Below are 25,110 nucleotides of genomic sequence, written 5' to 3'. Positions count from 1 at the left end.
ATCATCAAATATAATTTTCAACTGATCTAATTTTTATTTACAATGTCCAGTCTTAGCTCTTCGCCGGTCGCCTCGACTACCACTGGCTCTATCTACTCGATCCCAAATAATTGCATTTACCTTGTTGAAATCATTTTTTATGCGATATTCTTGTCATATACTACGTTTCTTCTGTTTCGAAAGGGTAGAAAGAATGCTCACGGATGGGTTTCTTTAACCATTTTTTCTGTAATGAAAATAGCTGGTTCGGCAATGCTATTGTCAGTGGCTGCCACTGAACATAAAGGAGATGTTCCATCAACTGGTCTTATCACTGCAGGTTTGATTTTATCTAGTATTGCATTGGGACCACTTGAAAATGCTGGTTTGGCTTTTATCTCTCAGGGGTAAGTAAATTGTAAAAGCTTTTTGTGTTGTTGTTGCTGTTTTTTTTACTGAACTGATACTAACTATATACAGTTCTAATGACTGGCACGAAAATTTCTCGCTTTCACCTGGATCTCTTACTGGTCGCCCAAGTCGAATAATCCGACTTGTTATTGTCTTGGCTACTGTTTTGTCTATTGTAGGCAATATTCAACTGTCAAATGGTGATAATAATGATAATAGTACTGGCATCACTCTCGTGAAGGTTGCTGCTGTTCTCTTTGCTCTTGGTTTTGTTCTCATTACTGCTCTTGCTGTATATTGCTTAACACAAGTCGGAATCAGATACAGTCCCAGTTACAAACCTTATTTGTTCAGTATCCTTGCAGCTAGTCCATTTTTCTTGGTAAGAGTAGTGTTTACTCTTGCTAGTGGATTCAGCACCACTGGAAGCATTTTGACTTACCACACCTTTAGCAGTTTCAACGGTAACTGGAAAGTTCGACTTGTAATGATGATCTTAATGGAGTTCATTATTAGTATTATCTACGGACTAGGTGGGTTCCAGGCTGAACTACGTACTAAAAATGTCGTGCCCGAGTTTCCTGTGAACACTCAAGAGGAGCCTCAAGGATGGTTGATTAAGGGCTCTCAAGCTGCCTAGTTTCTTGTTGGTTGTATTAAAATCTCACATATAATTTTCCGTTGTACTCTTAATTTATAGATAATCAAAAGCTGGTTGCAGATAAATTTGATACTGGGTCAAATCCGGGGTAATATCCACGAATACGAACGCGAGGTTTGCGTGGGTCGCGCTGGTCACATGTCAGGTAATCGAGACAGGTAATCGAGATCAGGTCAGGTCATCTAGATTACAGAGTTGTCGGGGAGCTACTGAGGTTTTGCGCTTACGTAACTGTTTAGTCATCGCATTCTAACTATTGCGAGAAGCTGCGCCATCTGTTTACATGGTACTGCATACGCTCCTGAAATGCGTTTTTTTTCGGAATGTCTAGCGCTGTTTGATCTGGTCGGTCCAAATAAGATAATGATGCTTTATTATATAAATAAACAGATATTCCTAGCATGTCTCCAGTCGAAATATCAAACGACTCGAGGATTTTGTAATGGAATCCTCGGACTCTATTCCCGACTCTTCGTCTAAGTCGATCTTCAGTGATCCTAGTAACATTATCTATCTCGTCGAGATTATTTACTATGTTATTCTGGGTCTATTTTCTATATTCGTTCTATTCCGACGGGGAAAACAGAATGTCCAGGGATGGGTATCCATAACCATGTTCTCGGTTTTCAAAACTGTAGGTTCAGGAATCCTGCTTTATGTCGCACACCAGGAAGACCAAGGCACGACACCCTCAAGCACTGAGCTTACTGTGGGCCTGATATTATCTTCCATCGCTCTAGGACCACTAGAAAATGCCGGTTTGGCTTTTTTAAATCAGGGGTAAGTAGTTTAAAAACGGGCAAAATACCCTTAGTACAGTCTAACAATCTAAATTAGTGCCGACCACTGGAACAAGATCTCATCCATTTCAACCAGCTCGCTCACTGCAAGATGGAATCGACTCATCAAAATTCTCGTTCTTGTAGCAACTGTGATGTCTATCGTGGGATATATCCAGCTCACTGGCAATGGAAACAAATCAACGGGTGTTTTACTCGTGAAAATATCATCTTTGGCATTTGCCTTTGGCTTTATTCTTATTGTTTTTCTTACCATCGTATGCTATCAGCAGTCGGGCATCAGATTCAGCCCCGAGTATCTCCCCTATGTCTACGGCAACATGATCGCCAGTCCATTCTTCCTGGTCAGAATTGTCTACTCACTGGCATCGGCCTTCACGATGAGTGACGATATCATGCAATACCACACATTCAGCTCTTTCAACGGCAACTGGAAAGTCCGTCTTGTGATGATGATTCTCATGGAATTTGCCATCACCATCATCTACTGTGTCAGCGGGTTCCAGGCCGAAATCAGCGACAAAAACGGACCCGACAGATACGTCATGGACCCGCTCATCTACCCTCCTCAGGAGCAGTGGCAGAAACCGGCGTACGGTTAGGGGACGGGTGCTGCCTCCGGCGGCTGGGGCTCTGCCCCAGACCCCGTGGCTCGCTTCGCTCGAGGCGTCGGGTTGGCACAAATGGTACAACAATCGTATTTTAGAGGTATGCAAATAGTATAATAAATATTGACCTGTTTATAGATGCGATCAGAGCGACAGGCTTTCCAGTTTATCTCTGGTACATGCTGGACATTGACAGTCAAAGTGCCACTGATCGGTCAGGATGCGCTGACGCTCTGGATATGGTAGTTCCTCCATCATGCCATAACTGATGAACAACTGCTCGTCTTGGGCGATGTCACGGATAGTCGTGAAGACGAGTGAGTTGTCAACACGCTGTTTTCTGACCGATGGCTCGCACTCATGGTTGAAAAACGATGCTGCTGGATAAACCGCAGTTCCAAAACACTCACTCTCCATCATCATGGGCAGCTCCCATATGCCAAAAGCATTACCAGCTTCTCTTCCTACTGTATCACGAAGAAGTCTGGGGGTACACAGCAGTCGCAGGTCGTCCTGTAGTACCGTCCGTAAGAATTTGTATACATTGACATGAACAGTTATGAACTCGCGGTACTGTCCGATATGTGATAGCTCGTTCGATTGAAGGAGGTTGAACTTTGTCCACTCGTGGCTTATTTCAGAGGTCGCAGTTCCGTTCTGAACTCGGTGGTTCTGAACCAGAACTAAGGCTACCACCCGTGCAGTGTCATATTCAACACCATCGAGAGGCGGCAGCTTGACCTTCTTTTTCTTGTTCTTCCTAAATCTTGAGCTAGATGTTGATGATAATGCAGAAACTGACGATGATAATGATGCTGAGTCTGATACTGGTGAAGATACTGATTCTAATGCTGATGATTCTGATACTGGCGATGAACATACCGACGATGCTAGTGATGTTGACGTTGAGGTTGTCGTTGATACTGAAAGTACCGAAGAAGGTCGTGAAACGACGTCAGGGTCAGCAAACTCCTTCTCGACTTTATCCCATAGTTCGTCTATATTCGAACTATCATAACCCTCATAGCTTGGTGCCTTGACAGTAGACGCTATTAACTGAATATACGCCAGTTCGATCTCTTCGAGTGTGGCACTGAGAAGTCCGTCATAATCATAGTTCTCGACCCAACAGTCTCTACACTCTTCGCTGCAAAAATACACTCCAGCATAAGCACGTTTTAGGTTTGACACCAACCTAAATTTTCGGTGCTTCCCGTTGTCGTAGGAGAAGCAGTAAGCACACACTTCTTTCTTGAACGACTTGAAAACAACATATGTCAAGGGTTGACGACACGTCAACACTCGTGTATTAGCAGGAATATTTTTCGCAGCAAAATATCCTCTTCCTCCATATTCAGTCTTACGAACTGACAGATATTGATCTGCCGCTGCTGCTGCCACTTTATCCGGTAGCATACTCCCAAACCTGTCTCAGACACTCACTGACTTTCTTGTCAGTCTTCTTCCAATATCTCTCGAAATAAAAAAATATGGATCTCGTAGCGAGAAACAGTGCTTGATATAATAGACAGAGCTATTACCAAGAACCAGCTCGCAAAAACGCAGATGCTGTGCAAATGCAAAATGCAAAATAACGCTCGAAGCAGAGAAATCGATAATCAAAATTAAATACAGTTTTCAGAGGACGGACCGTTGCCGAGTGCATCGCACATCGAAGCTTTTTGCCCAGTGCGGCGTATTCCATGCATCGTGCCATTCTCCCAACCAAGACCCCCAGCCCTGAACCTCCTAGATAGGCATCCATTACATCCGCATCACACGCTGATAAAACCTGGTCTCAACCTGTCAGAAATATTAGAGTTTGAATCACACTTGTTATACATAAACCATGCCAAGAAGTACCACTTTCTGCGCATCCCGCCTGCTACGATCCTCCCATACCACCCACCCGGAACCAACCACCTGAAACAATCCCAGCCGATCGCACATAACACGTTTCTCTCTCCGCCTGCTTAATTATCCGGCCGGTCGACGCGATTTGGGGGGTCGGCTGGGTGGGGGTCTGATGCCTCCGGCGGCTGGGGCTCCGCCCCAGACCCCGCTGCTCCTCTCGCTACGCTCGAGTCGGAGCTCCACGGTTCCAGCCGGTCCGCGAAGCGGACCACAACCAGGGTCTGGGGCGGAGCCCCAGCCGCCGGAGGCATCCGACCCCCACCCCGGAGGTTACTCCCCCCCCCTGGCTGGAGATAACGGACGTACGACGTGGTCCGATACGAGCCCTAACCCGGGTGCGCCAGCTGGCGGTTGTTGAGGTGGGCTGAAAGTTTCAATGCAGACGTAATAATAAGCGTTTGCTGGGAGAGGTTTATATATATATTTTGCTCGACGGAAGAAGGAAGGACTTGCGGTACAGTTTGTGTTGAAATTTGACTTTTGTTTTTTTCTTCGTTTGTGTCTGAGTTCGTGCTTGTGTTTTCTTTTATTGTTTTTGAGTTTAGTTTTTGTTTTTGCTTGGTTTGGCTCGATATTCATTCGCGGGATCTTTTATAGCAGACCGGAACAGTTGAGGTGGACACCTGAACTGACAGAACTGACTTGACAGAACTGAACTCAACAGTTGAAGTAAAGTGAACTGAACAACCGACCCGAACTGAAGAAGTAAAGGAAGCCACAACTGACGAGAAGGCTCGGATTGACTGCTTGTTTGGTGCCGTTCAAGTCAACTGGAATTATTAGATCGCGTCTGGTTTAAAAATAGGATTGGTTCTTGTCTTTGTAAGAACAGGAAAAGTCACAGTAACTGCCCTGCTACGATCTGATTTGTTGTGATTGCGGTATTCTATTTCTCATTGAGATAGATCATTGATATCATTGATATATATACTCATTATCGACCCTTGATTTACATCAGTTGAACTTGAACCTGATTTCATATTCATCCTCATACTCATATTAACATGCATTTTTCCAAAGCTTTGGTAGTAGCTACTGCTACTCTGACTACACTTGCTGCTTCGGCCAGTTTGGATGTATCCAAGGGAACCGATATCATCCCTCCTGATTCAGAAGAAGCTGCTAAGCTCACTAACTCTGACAAGGCCGTCAAGACCGCTCCTAAGGACAATTCATATGTTGACGGACTCGAGTCGGACAATTTCAAGAAACCCGAGCCAAAGAATACTAATGGCGATTTGGACGTACCTGACACTGAATCGCTCAGCGCACTTAAAGAAGTCAAGGTAGCTGCAACTGATGACCATCCTGTAGTGTTGGAAGACTACGATCCTAATAATCTTGGTCTTCCTGCTGATAAAGTCAGTGAAAAAGAGGCATTAAAAGAGGCTGCCAAAGGAAAGGGTGGCAAGGGAAAGAAGGAGGATGCAAAGGATAAAGCTGTAGATACCAAACAGACGACTGGTGATGCCAGTAGCAACAAAAATACTGGTTCCAGTGGAAGCAGATCTGGTAGCAGTGGAAGCGGTTCTGGAAGCAGTTCTGGTAGCGTCAGTGGTAGTGGTAATAGTGGATCTAGTGGCAGCACCAGCGGCAGCAGTGGTAGCAACAGTGACAATGTAGATAAAAGTGGTAGTACTAGTACTACTGCTAGTGGTACTTCTGGTGGTATTGGAGCTGTGGCCGGATCTGAGAAACAGGCTGATTCCAAGGCTGTTAGCGGATCTGGCTCGAGTTCTAGTTCTGGATCCAGTTCCGGGTCCAGTTCCAACACCGATTCCAGTTTGTCCAATGCCAAGTCTGAGTCTAAATCAGAGAGTGGATCTGGAGGAGATTCCCGTAAAACAGTGGGTTCATCGCCATTCCATTCGTTTTCCATGGCTGGTAGTATGATTATTTTCTCTGAAATCGGTGACAAGACCTTCCTGATTGCTGCATTGATGGCCATGAAACACCCCCGAGTGACTGTTTTCACTGCTGCTTTTGCTTCTCTCGTGGTTATGACTGTTCTATCGGCCCTTATGGGTCATGCATTGCCATCCCTGCTTCCTAAGAAGCTGACTAGTCTGCTTGCTGCTGGCTTATTCATTGTATTTGGTATCAAACTCCTTCGCGAGGGTCTTGCCATGGACAGCAGTATTGGAGTAGAAGAAGAACTCGAAGAAGTCGAGACAGAGATCGAAGCAAAGGAATTGTCTCTTCGTAACGACGAGTTGGAAAGTGGTACTCGTAAAGACGGGTCTGATCTCCGTAGATCCACCAGTTCACCCAAGGTTTATGACGATGGTCTTGAAAAGGGTTCATCTGGCATTCCTTTCTACAACGGTCGGGGTCACCACCGACCAGCAGCATCCACCTGGAGCCAATTTGCCGAGGGTGTTGGCAATCTCGCGTCTCTTGTTCTATCTCCTGTTTGGGTCCAAGTGTTTGTCATGACCTTCCTCGGAGAATGGGGCGACCGTTCACAAGTAGCCACTATCGCCATGGCTGCGGGCTCGGACTACTGGTTCGTCATCCTCGGCGCCATTTTCGGCCACGCCATCTGTACTCTGGCTGCCGTTGTCGGCGGCAAACTGCTTGCCTCCAAGATCTCGCTCCGCCACATCACCCTCGCCGGAGCCGTCTCGTTCCTGGTCTTCGCCATTGTTTACTTCCGCGAAGGACTCACTCTCACGTGGTCCGACCAGTAGAACCTATATATTATCTCCAATAGACTGAACTTTTATTATTATTACAATGCCCGGTGTGCCTCCGGCGGCTGGGGCTCCGCCCCAGACCCTGGTTGCTCCTCTCGCTGCGCTCGAGTCGGGCGTCGACGGTCCTGGGAGTCTCCTGTGAAGCAGGAGCTATGGGGTCAGTGGGTCAGTGGCAGAGTCCCAGCTGCCGGAGGCAAAATCCGTTTCGACAAAGTGTGAAAAGAGCAAAAATAAAAAATTATGCGAACTCTGTGGATCGAACACAGGACCTCCAGATATCAAGACCAAAGTACACTTCAGTCTGGCGCTCTCCCAACTGAGCTAAGTCCGCAAGTTACGTGTGTCTCATTTCGGTTCAGCTTTTCACCCATTCTGGTAATGTTCCTTGCCCTGGATAGTTTGGCTTCTTTCCACGTTCTAGTGGGCCATCCACGACGCTATTGGCTTATATTTCAGCTGTACATTGACTGTTTGTCAAATGGTACTTCATTTAGACTCTGTGGCCCACAAAAAAGTGCCAGAGATCGATCTGCCGTTTGGGCTAGATCCTGGCCCTCCGAGAGCACGCTAATTTTCGACACATTTATTGGATTATTCTTATATTTCTCAGTCTTTTGATTGTTACTGCGGTGTTTGGTTTGTATGGCTGGATAATATTTGTGTTTTGGTAAGTATCACTCTCTGTGACCAAAGTTGACAATATGCAACCTATAAATTACCTCTATATGAGAGCTTAGTTATTCACACCAGAAGCAAGAACGTTTGATTGGTTAGCGAGTGGATAGTTTCAACTCAAGTGTCACTCAAACACGTAGAAAGTGTACACTTTACCGAGGATAGATTCGCATCGCAAGCACCACACGACCAGACTACAGCACTATCCCAAGCAGGAGAACAGAAGTATCTCAGACTGCCAACAATTTTGGGCCATCTAACTGGAAAGCTAGATAATGTACAACATTAATAGTAGCGAAATGGCCGTTTGAACTCTTCAGTTCATAAGATGATATGCCAGGGGAAGGAGACCAAAAGTGGTTCGACCCTCTCAATCAGCAGCAGTGGCACCAGCCGCCTTCAATCTTTGATGGACCAATTTAATAATAGCGTCGTTAGTTTTTCGGTCAAGAATAGCCATACTGGGTTCAAGGTCCCTTTTCAAATCCCAGTTAACACTCTTGGGTTGCAAATTCGACAAATCCAGAGCAGAAGATGAACTCTTTGCCTCTAATCTTGCCAGAGTCTCTTTTTGAACATGTTCAGCAACAATCTCGACTGTCTCATCAATGCCGTCTAAGGGGTTCTCGTCATACCCTAACTTTGGAGCTCGGTTTTCGATATCAAAGTTCCTGCCTGAGCCAGTAACAACCGACGGAGATTCTGAGCCAGACGGATCCCTCTCTTCTTTTTCAAGAGTTTCTGGTCTAGTTTCACTTTTACGCTTGAGATTTCTAAGCTGTGCAAGTCTCTCTTTTCTGTTAGCAGCTTGCTGTTCCAGTGAAGTCGACATTGTCTCGATAGCAACTGGATTTATGACGGTGAAGGTGATGAGAAGAGGAAGAACATGTCGATGAACTGGACAGCCGCAGAAAATAAATATATGCGCCGCACCCTGAAACATGTAGAGCTTTATCGATCCACGAACTGTGAACTGAACTGGAACTTCCATTGCCAGACGGATCAAAATGTCACTTCCAGGATTCAATTTGAATCTTGCTGTAAGTTGAAAGATACAAGATACGAGCAGAGTACAGAGAACTAACCAATTGAAAAGACAGAGAACAGCGAGACCGTCAAGGTCACATTAGAAGCAGGTAACGAATGGCGATTTGAGACCGAACCAGGATCCACCCTGAAACTCAAGGTAAGCACCAATGGATTTGCAATCTTCTCATATTTGAGATCCGAGACTCTTCTCAAGTTACGGGACCCTCGATGCCCGACTCGAGCGCAGCGAGAGGAGCCACGGGGTCTGGGGCGGAGCCCCAGCCGCCGGAGGCAGAACCCAAATGAAAAATAGCATCTAACAGTAGTATAGCTAGTAAATGGAACTGCCGAGATTTTTGGAACGGAACTGGCGCTTGGAAAAGAGTATTCTTTTAATGGTCAGAAGGCAGCTGTTTATACTTGGCATGGCTGCGAGTTAGAGTACAGTGGATCGAACGTGACTGAATATACGTCTGATGAGACACCCATGTCGGTGTATGCCAATCTACATTTTGCATTAGAGGGTCTACGACCAGCGGCAACGCTGGGTACTGGAGCTAGCAACAATTCCAACCCAACTTCGAGAGGTCCTTGTGTGCTTGTGTTAGGTCCGAAAGACTCTGGAAAGACTTCATTATGTAAGATTCTCACGAGTTATGCATGCAAACAACAGAGATTTCCTATGCTGGTCAATTTAAATCCCAGTGAGGGTGTATTTACTGTTCCAGGAACACTTTCAGCAGCCCCAGTTTCAGATATCCTGGATGTCGAGCAAGGATGGGGCGAAAGTCAGATCAATGGGCCAGCCCATCTCCATCCTAAACAACCATATGCTCATTTCTACGGTCTCGAATCTCCTCTTACCAATGTAAATTACTATAAACATGTCATTTCCAGACTGGCCCTAGCAGTATCTTCAAGACTCGATAAGGATGAGGTTGTTGCTGGGTCTGGTGTGATTATCGATACACCAAGTACATTAATGGAAAGGGATCCAGGCCATTCTATAGTGTCTAGCATTGTGGCTGATTTTAACGTCACTGCAATTGTAGTTGTGGGCCATGAAAGAGTATATTCAGAGATGGTGAAACGATTCAAGGATAAAAAGACTGTTAGTGTCATTAAAGTAGTTAAATCAGGTGGGTGTGTAGAGCGGGATGCTTCGTATCTCCGGTCTCTTCAGAGCAGATCGATTCATGATTATTTTTATGGCTCGTTTAAACAGAACCTGTCCCCATACACAGTTACTGTCGACTTTAGTGCGGTGAAAGTCTATCGTATCGCTGAAGAGTCGGCACTCCAAAATACGTCAGTGCTGCCTATTGGCGAGGATGAGGTGTCTGCTGTGACGAAAGACCCTGCTTCAGAGTATCTTGTTCCTCTTGAACCATCGACAATTTTGCAAAACTGTGTTATGGCTGTGCTTAATGCCTCTCGAGAGGACTCGATTCCTTCACTAGTTGAGTCCGAGGTTCTTGGGTTTGTTCATGTGTAAGTAGGATTTTAGGTCAGGGCCGATCGATCAGGAAAATACTGTGCTGTATACAGTTACTAACAGGGTTATAGCGTTGAATCAGATGATACTAAGAGGAAATTGAAAGTTCTCATGCCAATTCCAGGTAAGCTACCCGAGCGGCCGTTTGTTATTGGTGACTTTAGATATCACGAATAGGCTAATGATCTGTAAATAATTTATTGTAATAAAAAAATAATAATAATCACATGCTCAGATATTTCATGAAGTGGCTCTTAAGAAACAAGTCGAATATTCTCAAATAGGTCATGCACTTAGCGAATACGATTAACTATATGGATGTGATAACTGGATGTGATAATATAAATAATTTATTGTAATAAAATAATAATAAAATAATAATCATAATAATAATAGTTCTATAATACATAGGGTCATATACTTCATGAAGGCTCTCGCTATCCTCTAAGATTCTGAATAAACGAGTCGAGATTATATTCTTCCTCATATTCCTTTTCATCCCATAGTTCACCAAGCTCACTGACTGCATTAGGTGGAGCCAGACGATTCTTGATCTGTCCCGTCTCATCCAATGCCTCTTCGGGCTTGGAGCCCTGTTCTTCTTCCTTGTTTGTGTCAGATACACTAAACAAATCTAGAATCTGGTCGGTTCCCATCGAGCTGAGACCCGAATTCTGCTGGTTGATGATGGTAGAAGCAATGTTGAGCTTGAATTTCTGCAGACCCATGATCTTTTCTTCCAACGTGTTCTTGGTGATTAGTCTGTACACATTGACAACCTTTTTCTGTCCGATACGATGGGCTCTGTCCATAGCTTGTAAATCGTTCATAGGATTCCAATCGTGCTCAACAAAAATTACAGTGTCTGCACCAGTCAAATTGAGACCAAGACCACCAACATGTGTCGTTAGCAACAGGACATCAATGGATGGGTCACTGTTGAACTTTTGTACAATATCCTGTCTATGTCTAGCATCGGTACTACCATCCAGCCTCATGTAAGAAACCGAAGGCATGTGTTTCTTGAACAGATCATTTTCAACCATATTCAACATATCCTTTAATTGACAGAAAATAAGAGCTCTATGCTGACTTGTGACTCCCTCTGCCAATGTAGCAGCCTGTTGCTGCTGTGTACTGGTAGCCGAAACAGCACCGGTAGCGCCAATACCACAATCAATTAATAGCTCTTGAAGTGCCATGAGCTTGGGTGCATGTGATATATCACGAATGTTCTTTCGTTGAAATGCAAGTTCAGCTGTGATCTTGGCGTATTGAGGGTGTTTCTCATTTACCACAAGAGCAGGGTGGTTACACAACTTACGCATATACTGGAGAGCTTGGAAAATGTGTTGTTTACCTTCCTTGCCTGAATCGCCAGCTTCCGATGCCACCATCTGTCTTTGACTCTTGACAAAGGTGTCATAAAGTTGCTTCTGCAAGTCACTCAAATCACAATAGTAATCTTGAATGATCTTGGGGGGCAGATCTGACAAAACATCTTCTTTAAGACGACGCAGCAAGAATGGAAGCACTTGCTTGTGAAGAGCTTCCAAAGCCAATGCTCCAGCCTCTTGCTCTTTAGAAGAACTCTTGGCATTTCTACTAGCAGAGATAGGTTTGGCAAATCGCTCATTAAACACCTTTTCAGTTCCTAAAAATCCTGGCATCAGGAAATCAAATAACGACCACAATTCAAGCACATTATTCTGAATTGGTGTACCAGACAAAATCAGACGGTGATTAGCATTAAAAGTCTTGACTGCTTTAGTCAGTTTGGAGCTGGCGTTTTTTATAATATGACCTTCGTCAAGAACGCAATAATTCCAATTCTGCTTCGAGATAACTGCCACATCGTTACGTGAAATATCGTAAGACGTGACGACAACATCATGTGCATTAAACTGGTTGCTAATGAAAGATCTGTAACTGGGAGAACCAACATAGATTTGAACTTTGAGGAATGGCGCATACGTATTGATCTCATGTTTCCAGTGACCGGTCAGCGAGGGGGGACAGATGACAAGAGAAGGTAATGAACGACTCTCATCAGATCCAGTTCGTGCATGCTCCTCTGCTCTGAGATGATGATCACTAGCAACAATACAAATAGTTTGTAGTGTCTTTCCAAGACCCATATCGTCACACAAGATACCGTGAAGATGGTACTTATTCAAAAAGGCAAGCCAGTTGACACCGTCCTGTTGGTATTTACGAAGATCGGCTTTGATTGCAACAGGCATATTGAACTTTTGAATCTTACTAACATCCATCATTTGAGAAATGAATTCACGCTCCCTATCTCGTCCTTCCAATAACTTCGCCGACATGCCTGGTGGATCAGGAATACCAGACTCCAGAGGCACCAATTTGATTATCGATGCGAATGTTGTCGTGGCAATCAGTCGAATGTCCTTATCAGCATCACTCATTCTACCCAAAACAGGTACAATCAGGAACACTACATATGGCAAAATATCTACACCCATTGTCGAAGTGAGGTGATAAATACACTCTATAGCACCTTGTCTTGAAAATAGCGATAAAGCATTCGAAACCATTGGCAGAACTGTTTCTACTAAAGCATTGATACCGTCCACAGTAATGACGCTACAAATCGTGGCGAAACATTTGGCGGCTGTATATCGAAGAACAGAAAACTTGGACGATAAAGTATTGAGGATAAGAGGGATATGAGGCAAAAATTCTCCGTGAAGATTCTTATCCAAACTGGGTAAGAGAGCCTTAATAACAGACAAAGAATCAATAATATCCTGGCCCACTGTATTACCGACTTGAGTGATTTCAGCAGGCAAAGAATCGGGTTCTTTGAGATACGACAATGCTCCAAACATGCATTCTTTAAGCTTGGGTACCGACTGGAATAGATTGACACCAAACAATAGTGACAAGTTATGCAAGGCAGTCTTTGCACCCAATCTCTTAATTTTAGCAGCTTTGACTTCTTTTTGGTGAGCAAGCAAGTCAGCAATTTCGGTTTTCGTTTCTTCTTTGATCAGCGATAAGATGGAATCGTCGTACTTGGCATTATGGTGGAATTCAGGCACTTCGGATGTATCTACGCACAAGAATACACATAGGTTCTTGACAACCTTGTCAGCAGCACCTGTCTTACCAACGCGTAAGAACAAGCTGATAAGATCGGAAATAGACTTGGCAGTACGACCTTGCAATAACTCGTCGGCTTCGGATTTAATACTGCCCATCAGACTCTGGATGAATGGATTGAGCTTCTTCGGTAGGGTACCGTTGGAAAGTGCAACAAAAGCCGCAGCACTAGCAGCATTGATACTGATATCACGAGCAGATTTGATATCCTTGGCTTCATCAATCGAGTGAACAAGATTGCGATGAGCATCAGACAGAGCTTGCGAAGCAATGATTCTAGAGCTGGTTGACAATGCCCGTTTGAGCTTTTCAAAAGTTTCACCAGATATTTTCTCTGCCGTGGCAATGTTAAATGCATCAGGACCAGCTTCTGGCTCTCCCTGGACTACTACAGCTACTTGAGGTAGCTTGCTTCTCGATAATCTGGCAGTATCTACAAAGACACTAAATAGCGCTTGACATTGAGTGCGCACTGCTCGTAGATATGGTGTCAGGTCTCTATACATTGGTCCTTCCGAAGACGGAGTACCCAATACAGAAGTGAACTTTTCTCGGAAATACTCACTAAACTCAGGGTCCAACGAGTTTGAAGAACCATTGGTAGTAGAAGCTATACCGTATTCCTCAATAATCAGAGCAGCTACTAACCGCTGTGTAGAAAATGGTGAGTTGATATACTCATCAAAGGTGCCCTTCAATGCTAATAATTGTTGTGAATCCCATAAGGACAGGGCACGTCCAAGAGCTCGACTGGCAGTTACCTTTGTCCGTAAAAATGTAGAATATTCGACGAGAGTAACATCACCCAAAAACATGGGATTGTCGATATTGACATGCAAAGAAGAGTCCTTTTTAATAGGCGACTCAGAGACAGCCGAAGCTTTGCGCTTTCTGCCCCGTTGCTTTGGAGTCTTTTTATCCTCACCATTTGTCTCCTGAGCAATTGGACTATATGATGCTCCTGATGGCTTGATAAATAGTGACGAGTTCATTTTGTAGAAGTGTCTGGCAGTACCAATAGGCGTCATGAGAAGCGTCAGCAGTGGTGAAAAGTGTTCATTAAACAGCTGTGAAAACAGAGTTGGCGATTTCTTCACAATCTCATCCAACAACATATTCCAAACGTCTAACGACAGATTTAGTACATCTTTGTTCTGCTCGACAAGCAAGTTCTGGAAAATCAATCGCAAAATCCTGCCGTCAATCCACTCTTTTGACCCCTCGCCTTCTATAGTCAAAAATGTCTGTAAAGCACGGAGAACAGACTTTCGAACATTGGTGATTGAGTGACGTAAAAATGGATACAGTCTGGGCACAAGTGAGGAGAACGATTGTGATTCCTCTTCTAACCATGAATTGCGAATGGTATCTAAAACCACTGGGAACCCGCATAATTTGGCCAACAGGTCCATTACATTACCGATAGCGGCACTTAAATCGTCTCGCAGCTCAGCAAGACACTCCCAAATCACCTCGAGCAGTTCACTGATCGTTCCAGGTCGTTGAGCTACAAACTCGGATGCAATTGGGAGTAAAGTTGCAGCAGCCATGGCTTGTACATCGTCATCTGATTCCTGTAGTCCATGTAGTACACAGTCGACAATGCCATCAAAATACTTTGTACTATGCTCATTTTCAGGTGCTAATATATCCACTCGAACCGATACAAGATATCTCAGACCGAGCATACCACCATGACAAGCCTCCCACAGTGGGAAAGACAGACCCAGATCTTTCTGAAGAATCAGTTGACATAGAACCAAAAATGTCGAATAGATTATATCGTTAGGCAGGTGCAGTAATAGAGCAGCCAACGCTTGAGCAGCAGACTCCCGTACAGGAGCCACAACCTGGTCTGAAACATAATCACCAAATCTATCTAATGCAAAAATACAACACAACCGACATGAAAGATCCTCCAGCCACTGGCTATTTCTTCGATCATTTTCCTGGCGACTGACACCTTTAACACGTCCAGCACCTTTTCCATGAACTCGGATCACTTCACGAAGCCCTAAAACAGCTCCATGACGCACTTCCCAGCACTCGTCGAACAAATCAACCATCAACAGCTCACACAAGCCTTCAAAGGGCCATACTTTACCAGCTGATTCCTGCTGCATAGAAACCAAAGGCGACACTTTCGGTGCTTTATGCTCTACAACCACCTTGTCATTATGGCCCTGAGCTGTGATTTCAAAGTCACTGCCGTTAATACTGCCATTTCCATTGCCATTATTATCAGCACCGCCATTACTATTGGCCACTGTCTGATCTTTGGCGAGTCTTTTTGCTGCTTGACTAGCAGACAAATCAACGACCCTCACTTTATTAGCAGAATTTTTAGCGTCAAATTTGGCTCTTCGTTTCGCCATGGCTCTTAAACGAGCATTCTGAGCTGCCGAAGCAGCATCTGGAGCTGGTGTCGAAGGAGTTCCTGGAGTACCTGGTGTAGTAGGGGTAGCACTAACAGGTGTCGGTTCGTTTTTTACACCCGTAGCACCATTCCCATTGCCAGCAGGAACCGGTGACGACGATTTAGAAGCAGTATTCCTGCCAGTACCATTTCCAGATGCAGTTGGTTTTATATCACTATCATTCAGAATCTCGTCATCCAGATATTCACCAGCCATGCCGAGTTTCTGCTTCAAATTCTGCTTCTGCCGTTTCAGTCGTTCTACAGGATCTAAATTCTGGGTCGGGTCATCATACTCTTTACCCGCAGACCCTACCAGTTTACCGCCAAACTTTATCACCATTTTAATATCGAGATTCGCGAAACTCAGCAGACCCTCTGCCGAGGTGTCTTCTGACCCACCCTCGCTCTTAACAACGGGCTTTTCGTCCTCCATTTTCACATCTGGCTCACTTTTAATATCTGGCTCCTGTTTAATGACGCTATCTTCTTCGACTTTGATGCCATTATCCACCTCCGAGGACTTTTCCTCCTCTTCTTCTTCTTTTATCTCCTCGATTCGAGGCCCTGTGCCATCCAGATCGAGCTCTACATTCACAGCCGACTCGTCATTCGGATCCCATAGCGCGGCATTAGCCACAATACCGCCAATGGCCCGCGCCGACGAGATCCTCGTGTCCCATTTCTTCGACCTCAAATACGGAAACACTCTCCCGAGCAAGTTCAACAGATCCTCAGGGTGGTTCTTCTGCACATCAGCCAGCTGATCCGCTGCCGTATTGCGCACAAACGCCGACGACCCCGTATCCAACAACCTAAAAAATCTCGTTAGGACCCCTGTGTGCCTCCGGCGGCTGGGGCGCTGCCCCAGACCCCGTTGTGCTCGCTTCGCGAGCGGCGTGGACCGCACTTAGAACTTACAGTACTAATCGGTCAAGTCTGGTGTTTTGTTAGTATCGTGATTATGGCAAGTATAGCAAGAAACCAGCATATTTCACCTGTTTTTCGTTTCTCTCGCGATTGGCTCTCTAGCTTAAAACCGAATCTAATCCGGTTCACAGGCTCACAGTACTTACCTTGACATTTTTTGTGTGTATGCTAATGTTCCATCCCGCGCTGCTGGCGAGTCTGATCCCTGATGCACTGTTAGTATCGCGATTGATTAATACATCAACTACCAACTACAAACTGGCCGACTAATCAGTTGATCGATAATTCAATTCATCGACTGAAAGTATAAATCCACATTTCGCGTTCGACCCAAATCAAATGAAATTTTTTGATCCAGATCCAGACTCAGTCCCCTCGTTCCCGACTCAAACCCAAGTTCCCCGTCCCAACTCTATCACATACCTAAAATGGTGTTTTTGTTTCAGTGTCGGCTAACCAGTACACGTGTGTTCTCTTTTTTTCGAGGTCAACTGTTGATTTTGATTATGTGCAGACCTAAAGCCTAAATTAATAGTCCTGCTGCTGTTGGTGCTACTGCTGCTGCCCACTAAATCAACACCCACTGTCTAACTGACCGAGCCTGTCGAAACCAAAGACTCGTGAATCCGATTGCTCAATTCCAAATACGATTGCAAATTCTACTGCAATTCGGTCCTGCCACTGGCGTGTTGACGTAAAAATATTTTTTTGGCGTACCCGGCACCTGTACGTCTGTGTCGCTATAACACACTCTCGCTCGTCTCAGCCTGTATTATATATGTACGTGCTTCTCACCACACTAAATTTTTTTTATTTTCTTCTCATAAACATGCTGCGATAACCATCCTTATATATTCACCTGCAGAGCCCATTTCTTGAGGGCAGGGGTACACACGCTACGCCTCACGCGCCGCAGGGAGCCAGGGAGGGTGAGGTGCTGCCTCCGGCGGCTGGGGCTCCGCCCCAGACCCTGGTTGTGGTCCGCTTCGCGGACCGGCGGGGACCGTGGGGTGACGACTCGAGCGTAGCGAGAGGAGCAGCGGGGTCTGGGGCGGAGCCCCAGCCGCCGGAGGCTGTACCCTCCGTCGCTGGGGGGTCTAAACAAGTGTGACTAGGGTTGCCAATACTGGGGTTTAAAGAGCGAGCACAGGTGGTAGTAGAGAAAAGAGTTTGTAGAAGGTGGAGGGGGGGATTTGGCTGGTTTGTAAAGGTCCGTCAGGGCTCATGGTGGAGATCGACATGGCATCTGCCGGATAGAGATGCGGACCTAATGAGGTGGATTGGGGCTGAAGTCCGGTGATTCTGTCCTGTGGTTCGTATTTTTCAGACGTTTTTGACGCCCGTCGCTGGTAAAGTGTATATACGGTCCAGAAAGATCAAGTTTTTGTGTGTGGGAAGACTGCTTGGAAGACAGAACTCTCTTCTATCTCAGAATCCCAATTGGGATTCAGGGCCCTTATCGCTATCGCGGTTAGGGTATACCTCCACATCGGGACGAAAACGGCCGAAAACAAGGATTAGGGACAAGCCAGGGCCATTTCCCGGTTCGAAGGCAGATACCGACCCCATTCGCCGAAATCCAGCTCCAAAACTGCCATCCACGAGAAATTGAGTCCGACTCTAGCGACGCCCAAATCCTGTAAAATCAGCTGCTGTTCTGTCCGCGCGGCTACCACCATGCATTTTACCAGAATTGAGCCACCAGCAGCCCTCCTTCCGGTACCGGCGCCCAACCCCCGCCGCTACTCCCACACTCATCCCCCATCTCCCAGACACCCCCCAAACCCGACTCGAGCGAAGCGAGAGGAGCCGCGGGGTCTGGGGCGCAGCCCCAGCCGCCGGAGGCAGCACCCCACCCCGCGAGGTCCGGGGCTAGACCCCGCCAACAGCAGCATTTGTAATGAGAGATCGGGCTGGAACCGTCCTGATTGGCGGGCTGCAGCCACAGTTCGGTGCAGGACGACAGGTACCGAACAATAAAACCACCGCCTGTGAATAAGTCATAGTGCATATTGGGAGCAACCGGATTCCGGTGGGAGATACCGGTGGTAGGGGGCCTGCCTCCGGCGGCTGGGGCTCCGCCCCAGACCCTGGTTGTGCTCCGCTTCGCGGAGCGGCTGGGACCATGGAGCCCGACTCGAGCGAAGCGAGAGGAGCCACGGGGTCTGGGGCGGAGCCCCAGCCGCCGGAGGCAGACCCCCGTTAGCCCCGGTATCTCCCCCCTGGCAGGTGCAGGGAGATCTAGGCCTGGCTGGAGGGTTCTGGTGCGTCGGGGTGCGTTTCAAGCCCAATCAGCCGCTGGGGCTGCCGCCAGGGTTGCTGCTGCTGTTAGCCCGAGGGAGTGGGAGGGGGTTGCAGGTTTTTTTTTCGGGTGTGACTAAGTGCGGTGTGGGTGCTTAAAATTTATTACGCAGGTGCTGGTGCTGCTGGGACCAGCGATCTGAGACCCTTTTGGTCGAATTTTCACCTTTTACTCATCAGAGCGAGTCTTTTTCAAATTTTTATTTTTCGAGGTCATAAATAAATACATCTGCGCTAGTCATAGTTTGCATTTTTTTGGAAATTAATTTTTTGTATTTCTTCTGGCAAAGACTGGTTTTTGGGAATTTTTATTATTTTTCATCAAAGAAATTTAAAATCTACTCAAAACTATTAAAAAAGAAAATTGAATTCTTGATTTAATTTTTTTTATTGTCATTTTATTTATTCCTGGTTTATCGATTTCGATCTTCTTTGTATCGTAATTGACCTGTATTTTTTGTTGACTCAAACCTTCTCTTATTTTCATATTTCATATTTTTATTAGTCATTTTGTCATTTACGACTCGTCATTTATCGACTTAGTACTTCCTTGAACTGAACAACTGAACAATGTCTGCTTCTACTACTACTCCAGCTGCTGCTGCTCCTGCTGCTACTGACGGTCCTAATGAGAAGAACGGTGCTAACCCAGTAGTCACCCAAGTCAACCCCTACGGACCCCATCCTTCGGATTACCTTTCCAATGTCAGTGGATTCCAACTGATCGAGTCTACTCTTCGTGAGGGTGAACAATTTGCCAATGCTTTCTTCGACACTGAGAAGAAGATCGAGATTGCCAAGGCTTTAGATGACTTTGGTGTTGACTACATCGAGTTGACTTCTCCTGCTGCTTCTGAGCAATCCAGAAAGGATTGTGAGGCCATTTGTAAGCTCGGACTCAAGGCCAAGATCCTTACTCACATCAGATGTCACATGGACGATGCCAAGTTGGCTGTTGCTACTGGTGTTGACGGTGTTGATGTCGTTATTGGTACTTCTCAATTCCTTCGTCAATATTCTCATGGTAAGGATATGAACTACATTGCCAAGAGTGCTGTTGAAGTTATTGAGTTTGTTAAGAGTCACGGTATTGAGATCCGATTTTCTTCGGAGGATTCGTTCCGTTCCGATTTGGTCGATTTGCTCAATATCTACAGAACCGTTGACAAGATCGGTGTTAACCGTGTTGGTATTGCTGATACCGTTGGTTGTGCCAACCCTCGTCAAGTTTATGAACTTGTTCGTACTCTTAAGTCGATTGTTTCTTGTGATATCGAGTGTCATTTCCACAACGATACCGGTTGTGCCATTGCCAATGCTTACACTGCTTTGGAGGCTGGTGCCAAGCTCATTGACGTTTCTGTTCTCGGTATTGGTGAGAGAAACGGTATCACTCCTCTTGGAGGTTTGATGGCCCGTATGATTGCTGCTGACCGTGACTACGTTCTTTCTAAGTACAAGCTTCACAAGTTGAGAGAATTAGAAACCTTGGTTGCTGAGGCTGTTCAAGTTAACATTCCTTTCAACAACCCCATCACTGGTTTCTGTGCCTTTACCCACAAGGCCGGTATCCACGCCAAGGCCATTCTTGCCAACCCTTCGACATACGAGATCCTCAACCCCTCGGATTTCGGTCTTACCAGATACATTCACTTTGCCAACCGTCTGACCGGATGGAACGCTATCAAGTCCCGTGTTGACCAATTGAACCTCAACCTGACCGACGACCAATGTAAGGAAGTCACTGCTAAGATCAAGAAGCTCGGTGACGTCCGTTCGCTAAATATCGACGATGTCGACTCCATCATCAGAGACTACCACCAGTCCGTCACCACCCCTGCTCTCAACCCTGTTGACGACGCCGACCTCCCTGCTATCAAGAAGCAAAAGACCGAAGCCGCTACCAACGGCACTAACGGCGCCTCTGCTTAAAACTGATTTTTTTATATAAACATTGTTTTCTGTTCTCTTTCACATCTCCTGCCTGCCTCCGGCGGCTGGGGCTCCGCCCCAGACCCTGGTTGCTCCTCTCGCTTCGCTCGAGTCGGGCTCGGGGTCGCTCACAAACTGGATTAATTCCGTTTATCGTGTCTTCAACTCTAGAAGTAAGCCAATTGGCAAATCTAATGTTCAGCCCAAGACATAAATCACTCAGCTTAATACTCATTGATGAAGTTGTCAACCCATTCGCGAAATTCATCACCGGTTCCCAACTTCAAGCCCTCTAACATCTTACCATAGAGCTGAAAATAACAGTGGTCAAAATTCTAGCTGACAAACAATATAATGGCTAATAAAGCGTCTTCCTAATAAGTTTCCTTAGACTCACACTCTTATTCAATTTGCATGGTGCTGTATTTGCACCGTTATTGAATTCCCAGTAAGAGTGCCTATCTCGAACACATGAACCTTAGAAAAAAAATAACTACAGTTATCAGGTTCTGGGTCCTCCAGCAGCTGACCTTGAAACCCAGCCCTCTATACAATCTACCAGCAAAACACCTCTTCATCGCATGCCTCCGGCGGCTGGGGCTCCGCCCCAGACCCTGGTTGCTCCTCTCGCTGCGCTCGAGTCGGGCTTGCGGAGGTAATTTCTTTCTGTGTCTGACCCTTCTTACTCTAACATAACACACGAAACTAACAGATGATTGGGGGCATGTCAAATACCCAACGCATGATATATGACATTCATAAAGTTGTCGAGGTATTCAAGCCAAATCTGCTAGACGTCTTCTTCACGACAGGTCGCCACGACGAGAATGCAAAGAGATTGTGTACTGATACGTAGGAATAAATTAAGCCTCAAATCTTTAAATAAAGAATTTGGCAGGGAGAACAACAGGAGAACACAGATGGTACAAACGACTTGAATAGAACAAGAATCGTCCAGAACCGAGAATTTCAGGTCGGCAGACCACGAATCTAGAAACCCCAGAGTGTCAAATAAACAGCCTTCTCGAATGTCACCGGTTCACCAATCCTGCCATCTCATGCGAAGCAGGAGCAACCAGGGTCTGGGGCGGAGCCCCAGCCGCCGGAGGCAGGCCCGTCACCCGAGCGGAGCGATAGAGGCCCCCAGCGGCCGGAGGCACGGGGGTAGTGTATGCGAAGTGTATTATTATTATGTATATGAGATTAAACAGATGGTTCTTCGAGGATTGTTTTGAAGGAGAAGGGGGTGTAGGGCTTGCCTTCTCCCTCGAAGAACTTGGACATGGACTCGACCCAGTGCAGACGCAGAGAGTGGAGCATGGCCGAGGTTCCCTCCATGACGACCAGGACGGCGACGGTCAGGGTGAACCACAGGAAGAACAGGAACACGGTCATAAACACACCGACAATGCCCGACATGCCAAAGGCCGATTGAATGGTCATGGACCACAGAACAGACGACAGTTGCGAGTGAGCCAATGACAGGGCCCACAGACGGAGGTACGAGGCGGTGTGGGAAACACAGTTCAAACAGAATTCAATGGTATGAATGACCTGGTGGATCATGATATCACCAAACGCCTCGCTATGGCCCTCGCCTTCCTCGTCGTCGTCATCGTCACCTTGAGCATCAGGATTGCCAGAACTACCCTCGATTTGAGCGTGGCCATTGCCGTTGGCATGACCGTGTCCTTCTTCTTCAGATACAGCTTCATAAGTATGCTGTTGCATCTTGTGACGGAGGTACAAAGGCTTCAAAAGAAGCAGCCAGGGAACACAAATAAGCGCGACAATGACCAGGAAGTTCTGAACCACGGCTTGTCCAGGGTACAACTTCTCCTCGACAGTTCCTGGCGAAAGGAACATACCAATAAGCATGTTCAACAGACCAGGAGGTCGCTCGCCAATAGCCACCCAATCAACTGTCCACTTATACACAATAGACAGAGACAGGTATCCGAAAATGCCCTGCATGAACAGCAGACCGGGAACAAAGTTACCCCAGATATCAATAGCAGACTTGAAGTAAACGGCATTGACAAGCGAAAACATGTAACTGTACGACATGTGCAAGTATCCCATGAGAATGGACAGCTTCATTTTGTACGAATTGGTGAATAGCAGGTTGTTTTCGGTTCCGTGCCAGGCAGGATCCAAACCAAACGGATAAACACCCACAGAATGGGCTTCAATAGCATCGCCCTCGTTCCAAGATTCGGGCCATTGCCAGCCTGACTGGAACAGAGTCATCGACTTCGAAAACAAATCGTTATACATGAAACCTGTATACATCGAGAAAATACCCATCAACAGCAGAATGTATCTTCCACTATAAGCCATATCAAAGATCTCGTCACGGTTCTTCATTTTACCAATCTTGGTTTCGTTCAAAACAAGGGCAAGAGCCGCCAAAAACAGAATAAATCCGTGTCCCAAATCACCAAACATAATGGCAAACATAAACGGGAAAGTAATCACAGTAGGAAGACCGGGATTCACTTCCTGGTACGTAGCAATGGCATATACATCGACAATAGCCTGGAAAGCAGCAGTGAACTTGTTAGTTCGATGGAATGTAGGAGGTGTCTTATTAGTATCAAGAAGATTCAAAATCGATGGAACCTCGACACCAGCACGATCAGAAATATTTCTCAATAAAGATTGTACATTAGCGACTTCATCAGTCGGAATCCAACCTTCACCAATCAACGACTTTCGATTCTGATCGTACAAAAACAGATTCAACGCTTGATAAATGGCCTTTTCCTTAGCAACTACAACCGACCAGTACGAAATCTTGCTAGAAATAATCGACAATTCCGAGTGAAGTGTGCTCTTAGTATTAGCCACAACCGAATTAATATCTTCCAACTGTTTATTGACCTCGGTCAAATGTTCACGACGCAGTTCCGGTGCCTCGTCAATAGGATACAGATCAGCCTCTAAAGCCTCAGAGATCTTCTTGACCTTACTGACCAAATCAATACCATGAGTAAACACAATAAAGTAGCTCTTATCGACCAACCCCTTTGTCTTGGGATCATAAATAGGCTCGTCGATTTCGCCAAATGAAATATACAAATTACCTCTCAAAGCTCTCCAAAGAATTCTAGCCAAAGCAGAAATATTCTTTCTAGCAATAACTCCCGAAACAAAACTGACGTTTCTAGCCGAAAAGCTATTTCTCCTACGAAGAGCATGGCCTGCAGTAGGAGGATGAAGTGCGTCTTGACCAGTACTCAACAAAGGAGAATCCTCGTTATCATTATCCAACAATTCCGCATCATCGTCATGTTGAACCGAGCTCAAAACAGCTTCATTGCTTCTTTCCTGACTGAAAAAATTATTTGAAGCGAAAATAACATGACGCAGTTCTGTCAACTGCATCTGTCTCTTCAACAGCGTTTCTTCCGAATCATTCAATTGTAAAATACGTTCTTCCAAACCATCCAAACGACTCAACAATTCGTCCACATCGCTTGGTTTCGCAGCCACTGGAACATCATCTGGAGCGGGACCAGCTAAAATGCCTTCTTTCTCAAGCTGTTTACTGAAAAGTCTCAACTGTCTCTCAGCATTATCTAGCCTGCGGATCTCCTTGACAAAACTACGCTGAAAAGCACTAACCTTGGCATTCAAATCACGCAATTGCAAAATCCCGACCTCGCCCAACGCAGAAACAACGTCTCTACCAATCTCTGTCCCAATATAAAGCTGAACCAGCGACATATCCGCCGAGCCTAGTTCTCTGTTAGTGTTCAATTCCGGTGTGAGGGGTATGCCTCCGGCGGCTGGGGCTCCGCCCCAGACCCTGGTTGCTCCTCTCGCTTCGCTCGAGTCGTTTCTGGGGGGGAAAAGGCCCGTTAAACTCCTGCGAAGCAGGAGCAACCAGGGTCTGGGGCGGAGCCCCAGCCGCCGGAGGCAGACCCCCCTCCCGGGGAGTCCCACGGATCGGGGAGTGATACGTACGGAAGAAGGCCTCCTGCTTGCCGCTCATTGTGTGCTGGAATCGAGTGAATGTCGCACGAGAGTGGGTGGAAAGTGAGTAGTGAGTGAGTGAGGGTAGGAAGTGAGATTTGTTTTCGATGTTCGTGAACCTCGATAAATGGCTGGGATTGGCGAGGGTCGCAAAGC

General features: G+C 46.1%; 8 protein-coding genes and 1 non-coding gene across 9 annotated transcripts; 4 read left to right on the top strand and 5 right to left on the bottom strand.

Annotated features, from left to right (window-relative positions):
* Window positions 1-42: 42 nt before the first annotated feature.
* AWJ20_425 (uncharacterized protein) lies at window positions 43-390 on the top strand (the record flags this gene model as incomplete). The annotated part of the gene is made up of 1 exon (XM_018881314.1): window positions 43-390. One exon carries the CDS (start codon window positions 43-45, stop codon window positions 388-390), a length of 348 nt encoding a protein of 115 aa, XP_018734663.1.
* A 2,213-nt stretch (window positions 391-2,603) lies between these two features.
* SET6 (Set6p) lies at window positions 2,604-3,875 on the bottom strand (the record flags this gene model as incomplete). Its single annotated transcript, XM_018881303.1, has 1 exon — window positions 2,604-3,875. One exon carries the CDS (start codon window positions 3,873-3,875, stop codon window positions 2,604-2,606), a length of 1,272 nt encoding a protein of 423 aa, XP_018734662.1.
* A 1,502-nt stretch (window positions 3,876-5,377) lies between these two features.
* Window positions 5,378-7,063, top strand: GDT1 (Gdt1p; the record flags this gene model as incomplete). Its single annotated transcript, XM_018881292.1, has 1 exon — window positions 5,378-7,063. One exon carries the CDS (start codon window positions 5,378-5,380, stop codon window positions 7,061-7,063), a length of 1,686 nt encoding a protein of 561 aa, XP_018734661.1.
* A 247-nt stretch (window positions 7,064-7,310) lies between these two features.
* AWJ20_422 lies at window positions 7,311-7,400 on the bottom strand (the record flags this gene model as incomplete). Its single annotated transcript has 1 exon — window positions 7,311-7,400. It is a non-coding gene; the product is annotated as a tRNA-Phe (tRNA).
* Window positions 7,401-8,114: 714 nt separating this feature from the next.
* On the bottom strand, window positions 8,115-8,576 carry AWJ20_421 (uncharacterized protein; the record flags this gene model as incomplete). The annotated part of the gene is made up of 1 exon (XM_018881272.1): window positions 8,115-8,576. One exon carries the CDS (start codon window positions 8,574-8,576, stop codon window positions 8,115-8,117), a length of 462 nt encoding a protein of 153 aa, XP_018734660.1.
* A 684-nt stretch (window positions 8,577-9,260) lies between these two features.
* Window positions 9,261-10,268, top strand: CLP1 (Clp1p; the record flags this gene model as incomplete). Its single annotated transcript, XM_018881261.1, has 1 exon — window positions 9,261-10,268. The coding sequence occupies one exon, from the start codon at window positions 9,261-9,263 to the stop codon at window positions 10,266-10,268; it is 1,008 nt and encodes a 335-aa protein (XP_018734659.1).
* A 437-nt stretch (window positions 10,269-10,705) lies between these two features.
* On the bottom strand, window positions 10,706-16,249 carry MOT1 (Mot1p; the record flags this gene model as incomplete). The annotated part of the gene is made up of 1 exon (XM_018881249.1): window positions 10,706-16,249. One exon carries the CDS (start codon window positions 16,247-16,249, stop codon window positions 10,706-10,708), a length of 5,544 nt encoding a protein of 1,847 aa, XP_018734658.1.
* A 3,365-nt stretch (window positions 16,250-19,614) lies between these two features.
* On the top strand, window positions 19,615-20,976 carry LYS21 (homocitrate synthase LYS21; the record flags this gene model as incomplete). Its single annotated transcript, XM_018881240.1, has 1 exon — window positions 19,615-20,976. The coding sequence occupies one exon, from the start codon at window positions 19,615-19,617 to the stop codon at window positions 20,974-20,976; it is 1,362 nt and encodes a 453-aa protein (XP_018734657.1).
* A 1,203-nt stretch (window positions 20,977-22,179) lies between these two features.
* Window positions 22,180-24,705, bottom strand: VPH1 (H(+)-transporting V0 sector ATPase subunit a; the record flags this gene model as incomplete). Its single annotated transcript, XM_018881230.1, has 1 exon — window positions 22,180-24,705. One exon carries the CDS (start codon window positions 24,703-24,705, stop codon window positions 22,180-22,182), a length of 2,526 nt encoding a protein of 841 aa, XP_018734656.1.
* Window positions 24,706-25,110: the final 405 nt, after the last annotated feature.

The sequence above is a fragment of the Sugiyamaella lignohabitans genome, chromosome A (assembly GCF_001640025.1).
Source record: "Sugiyamaella lignohabitans strain CBS 10342 chromosome A, complete sequence".
NCBI lineage: Eukaryota > Fungi > Ascomycota > Dipodascomycetes > Dipodascales > Trichomonascaceae > Sugiyamaella > Sugiyamaella lignohabitans.
Note: the sequence above shows the minus strand (reverse complement) of the source record. Positions and strands in the feature narration are given on the sequence as shown.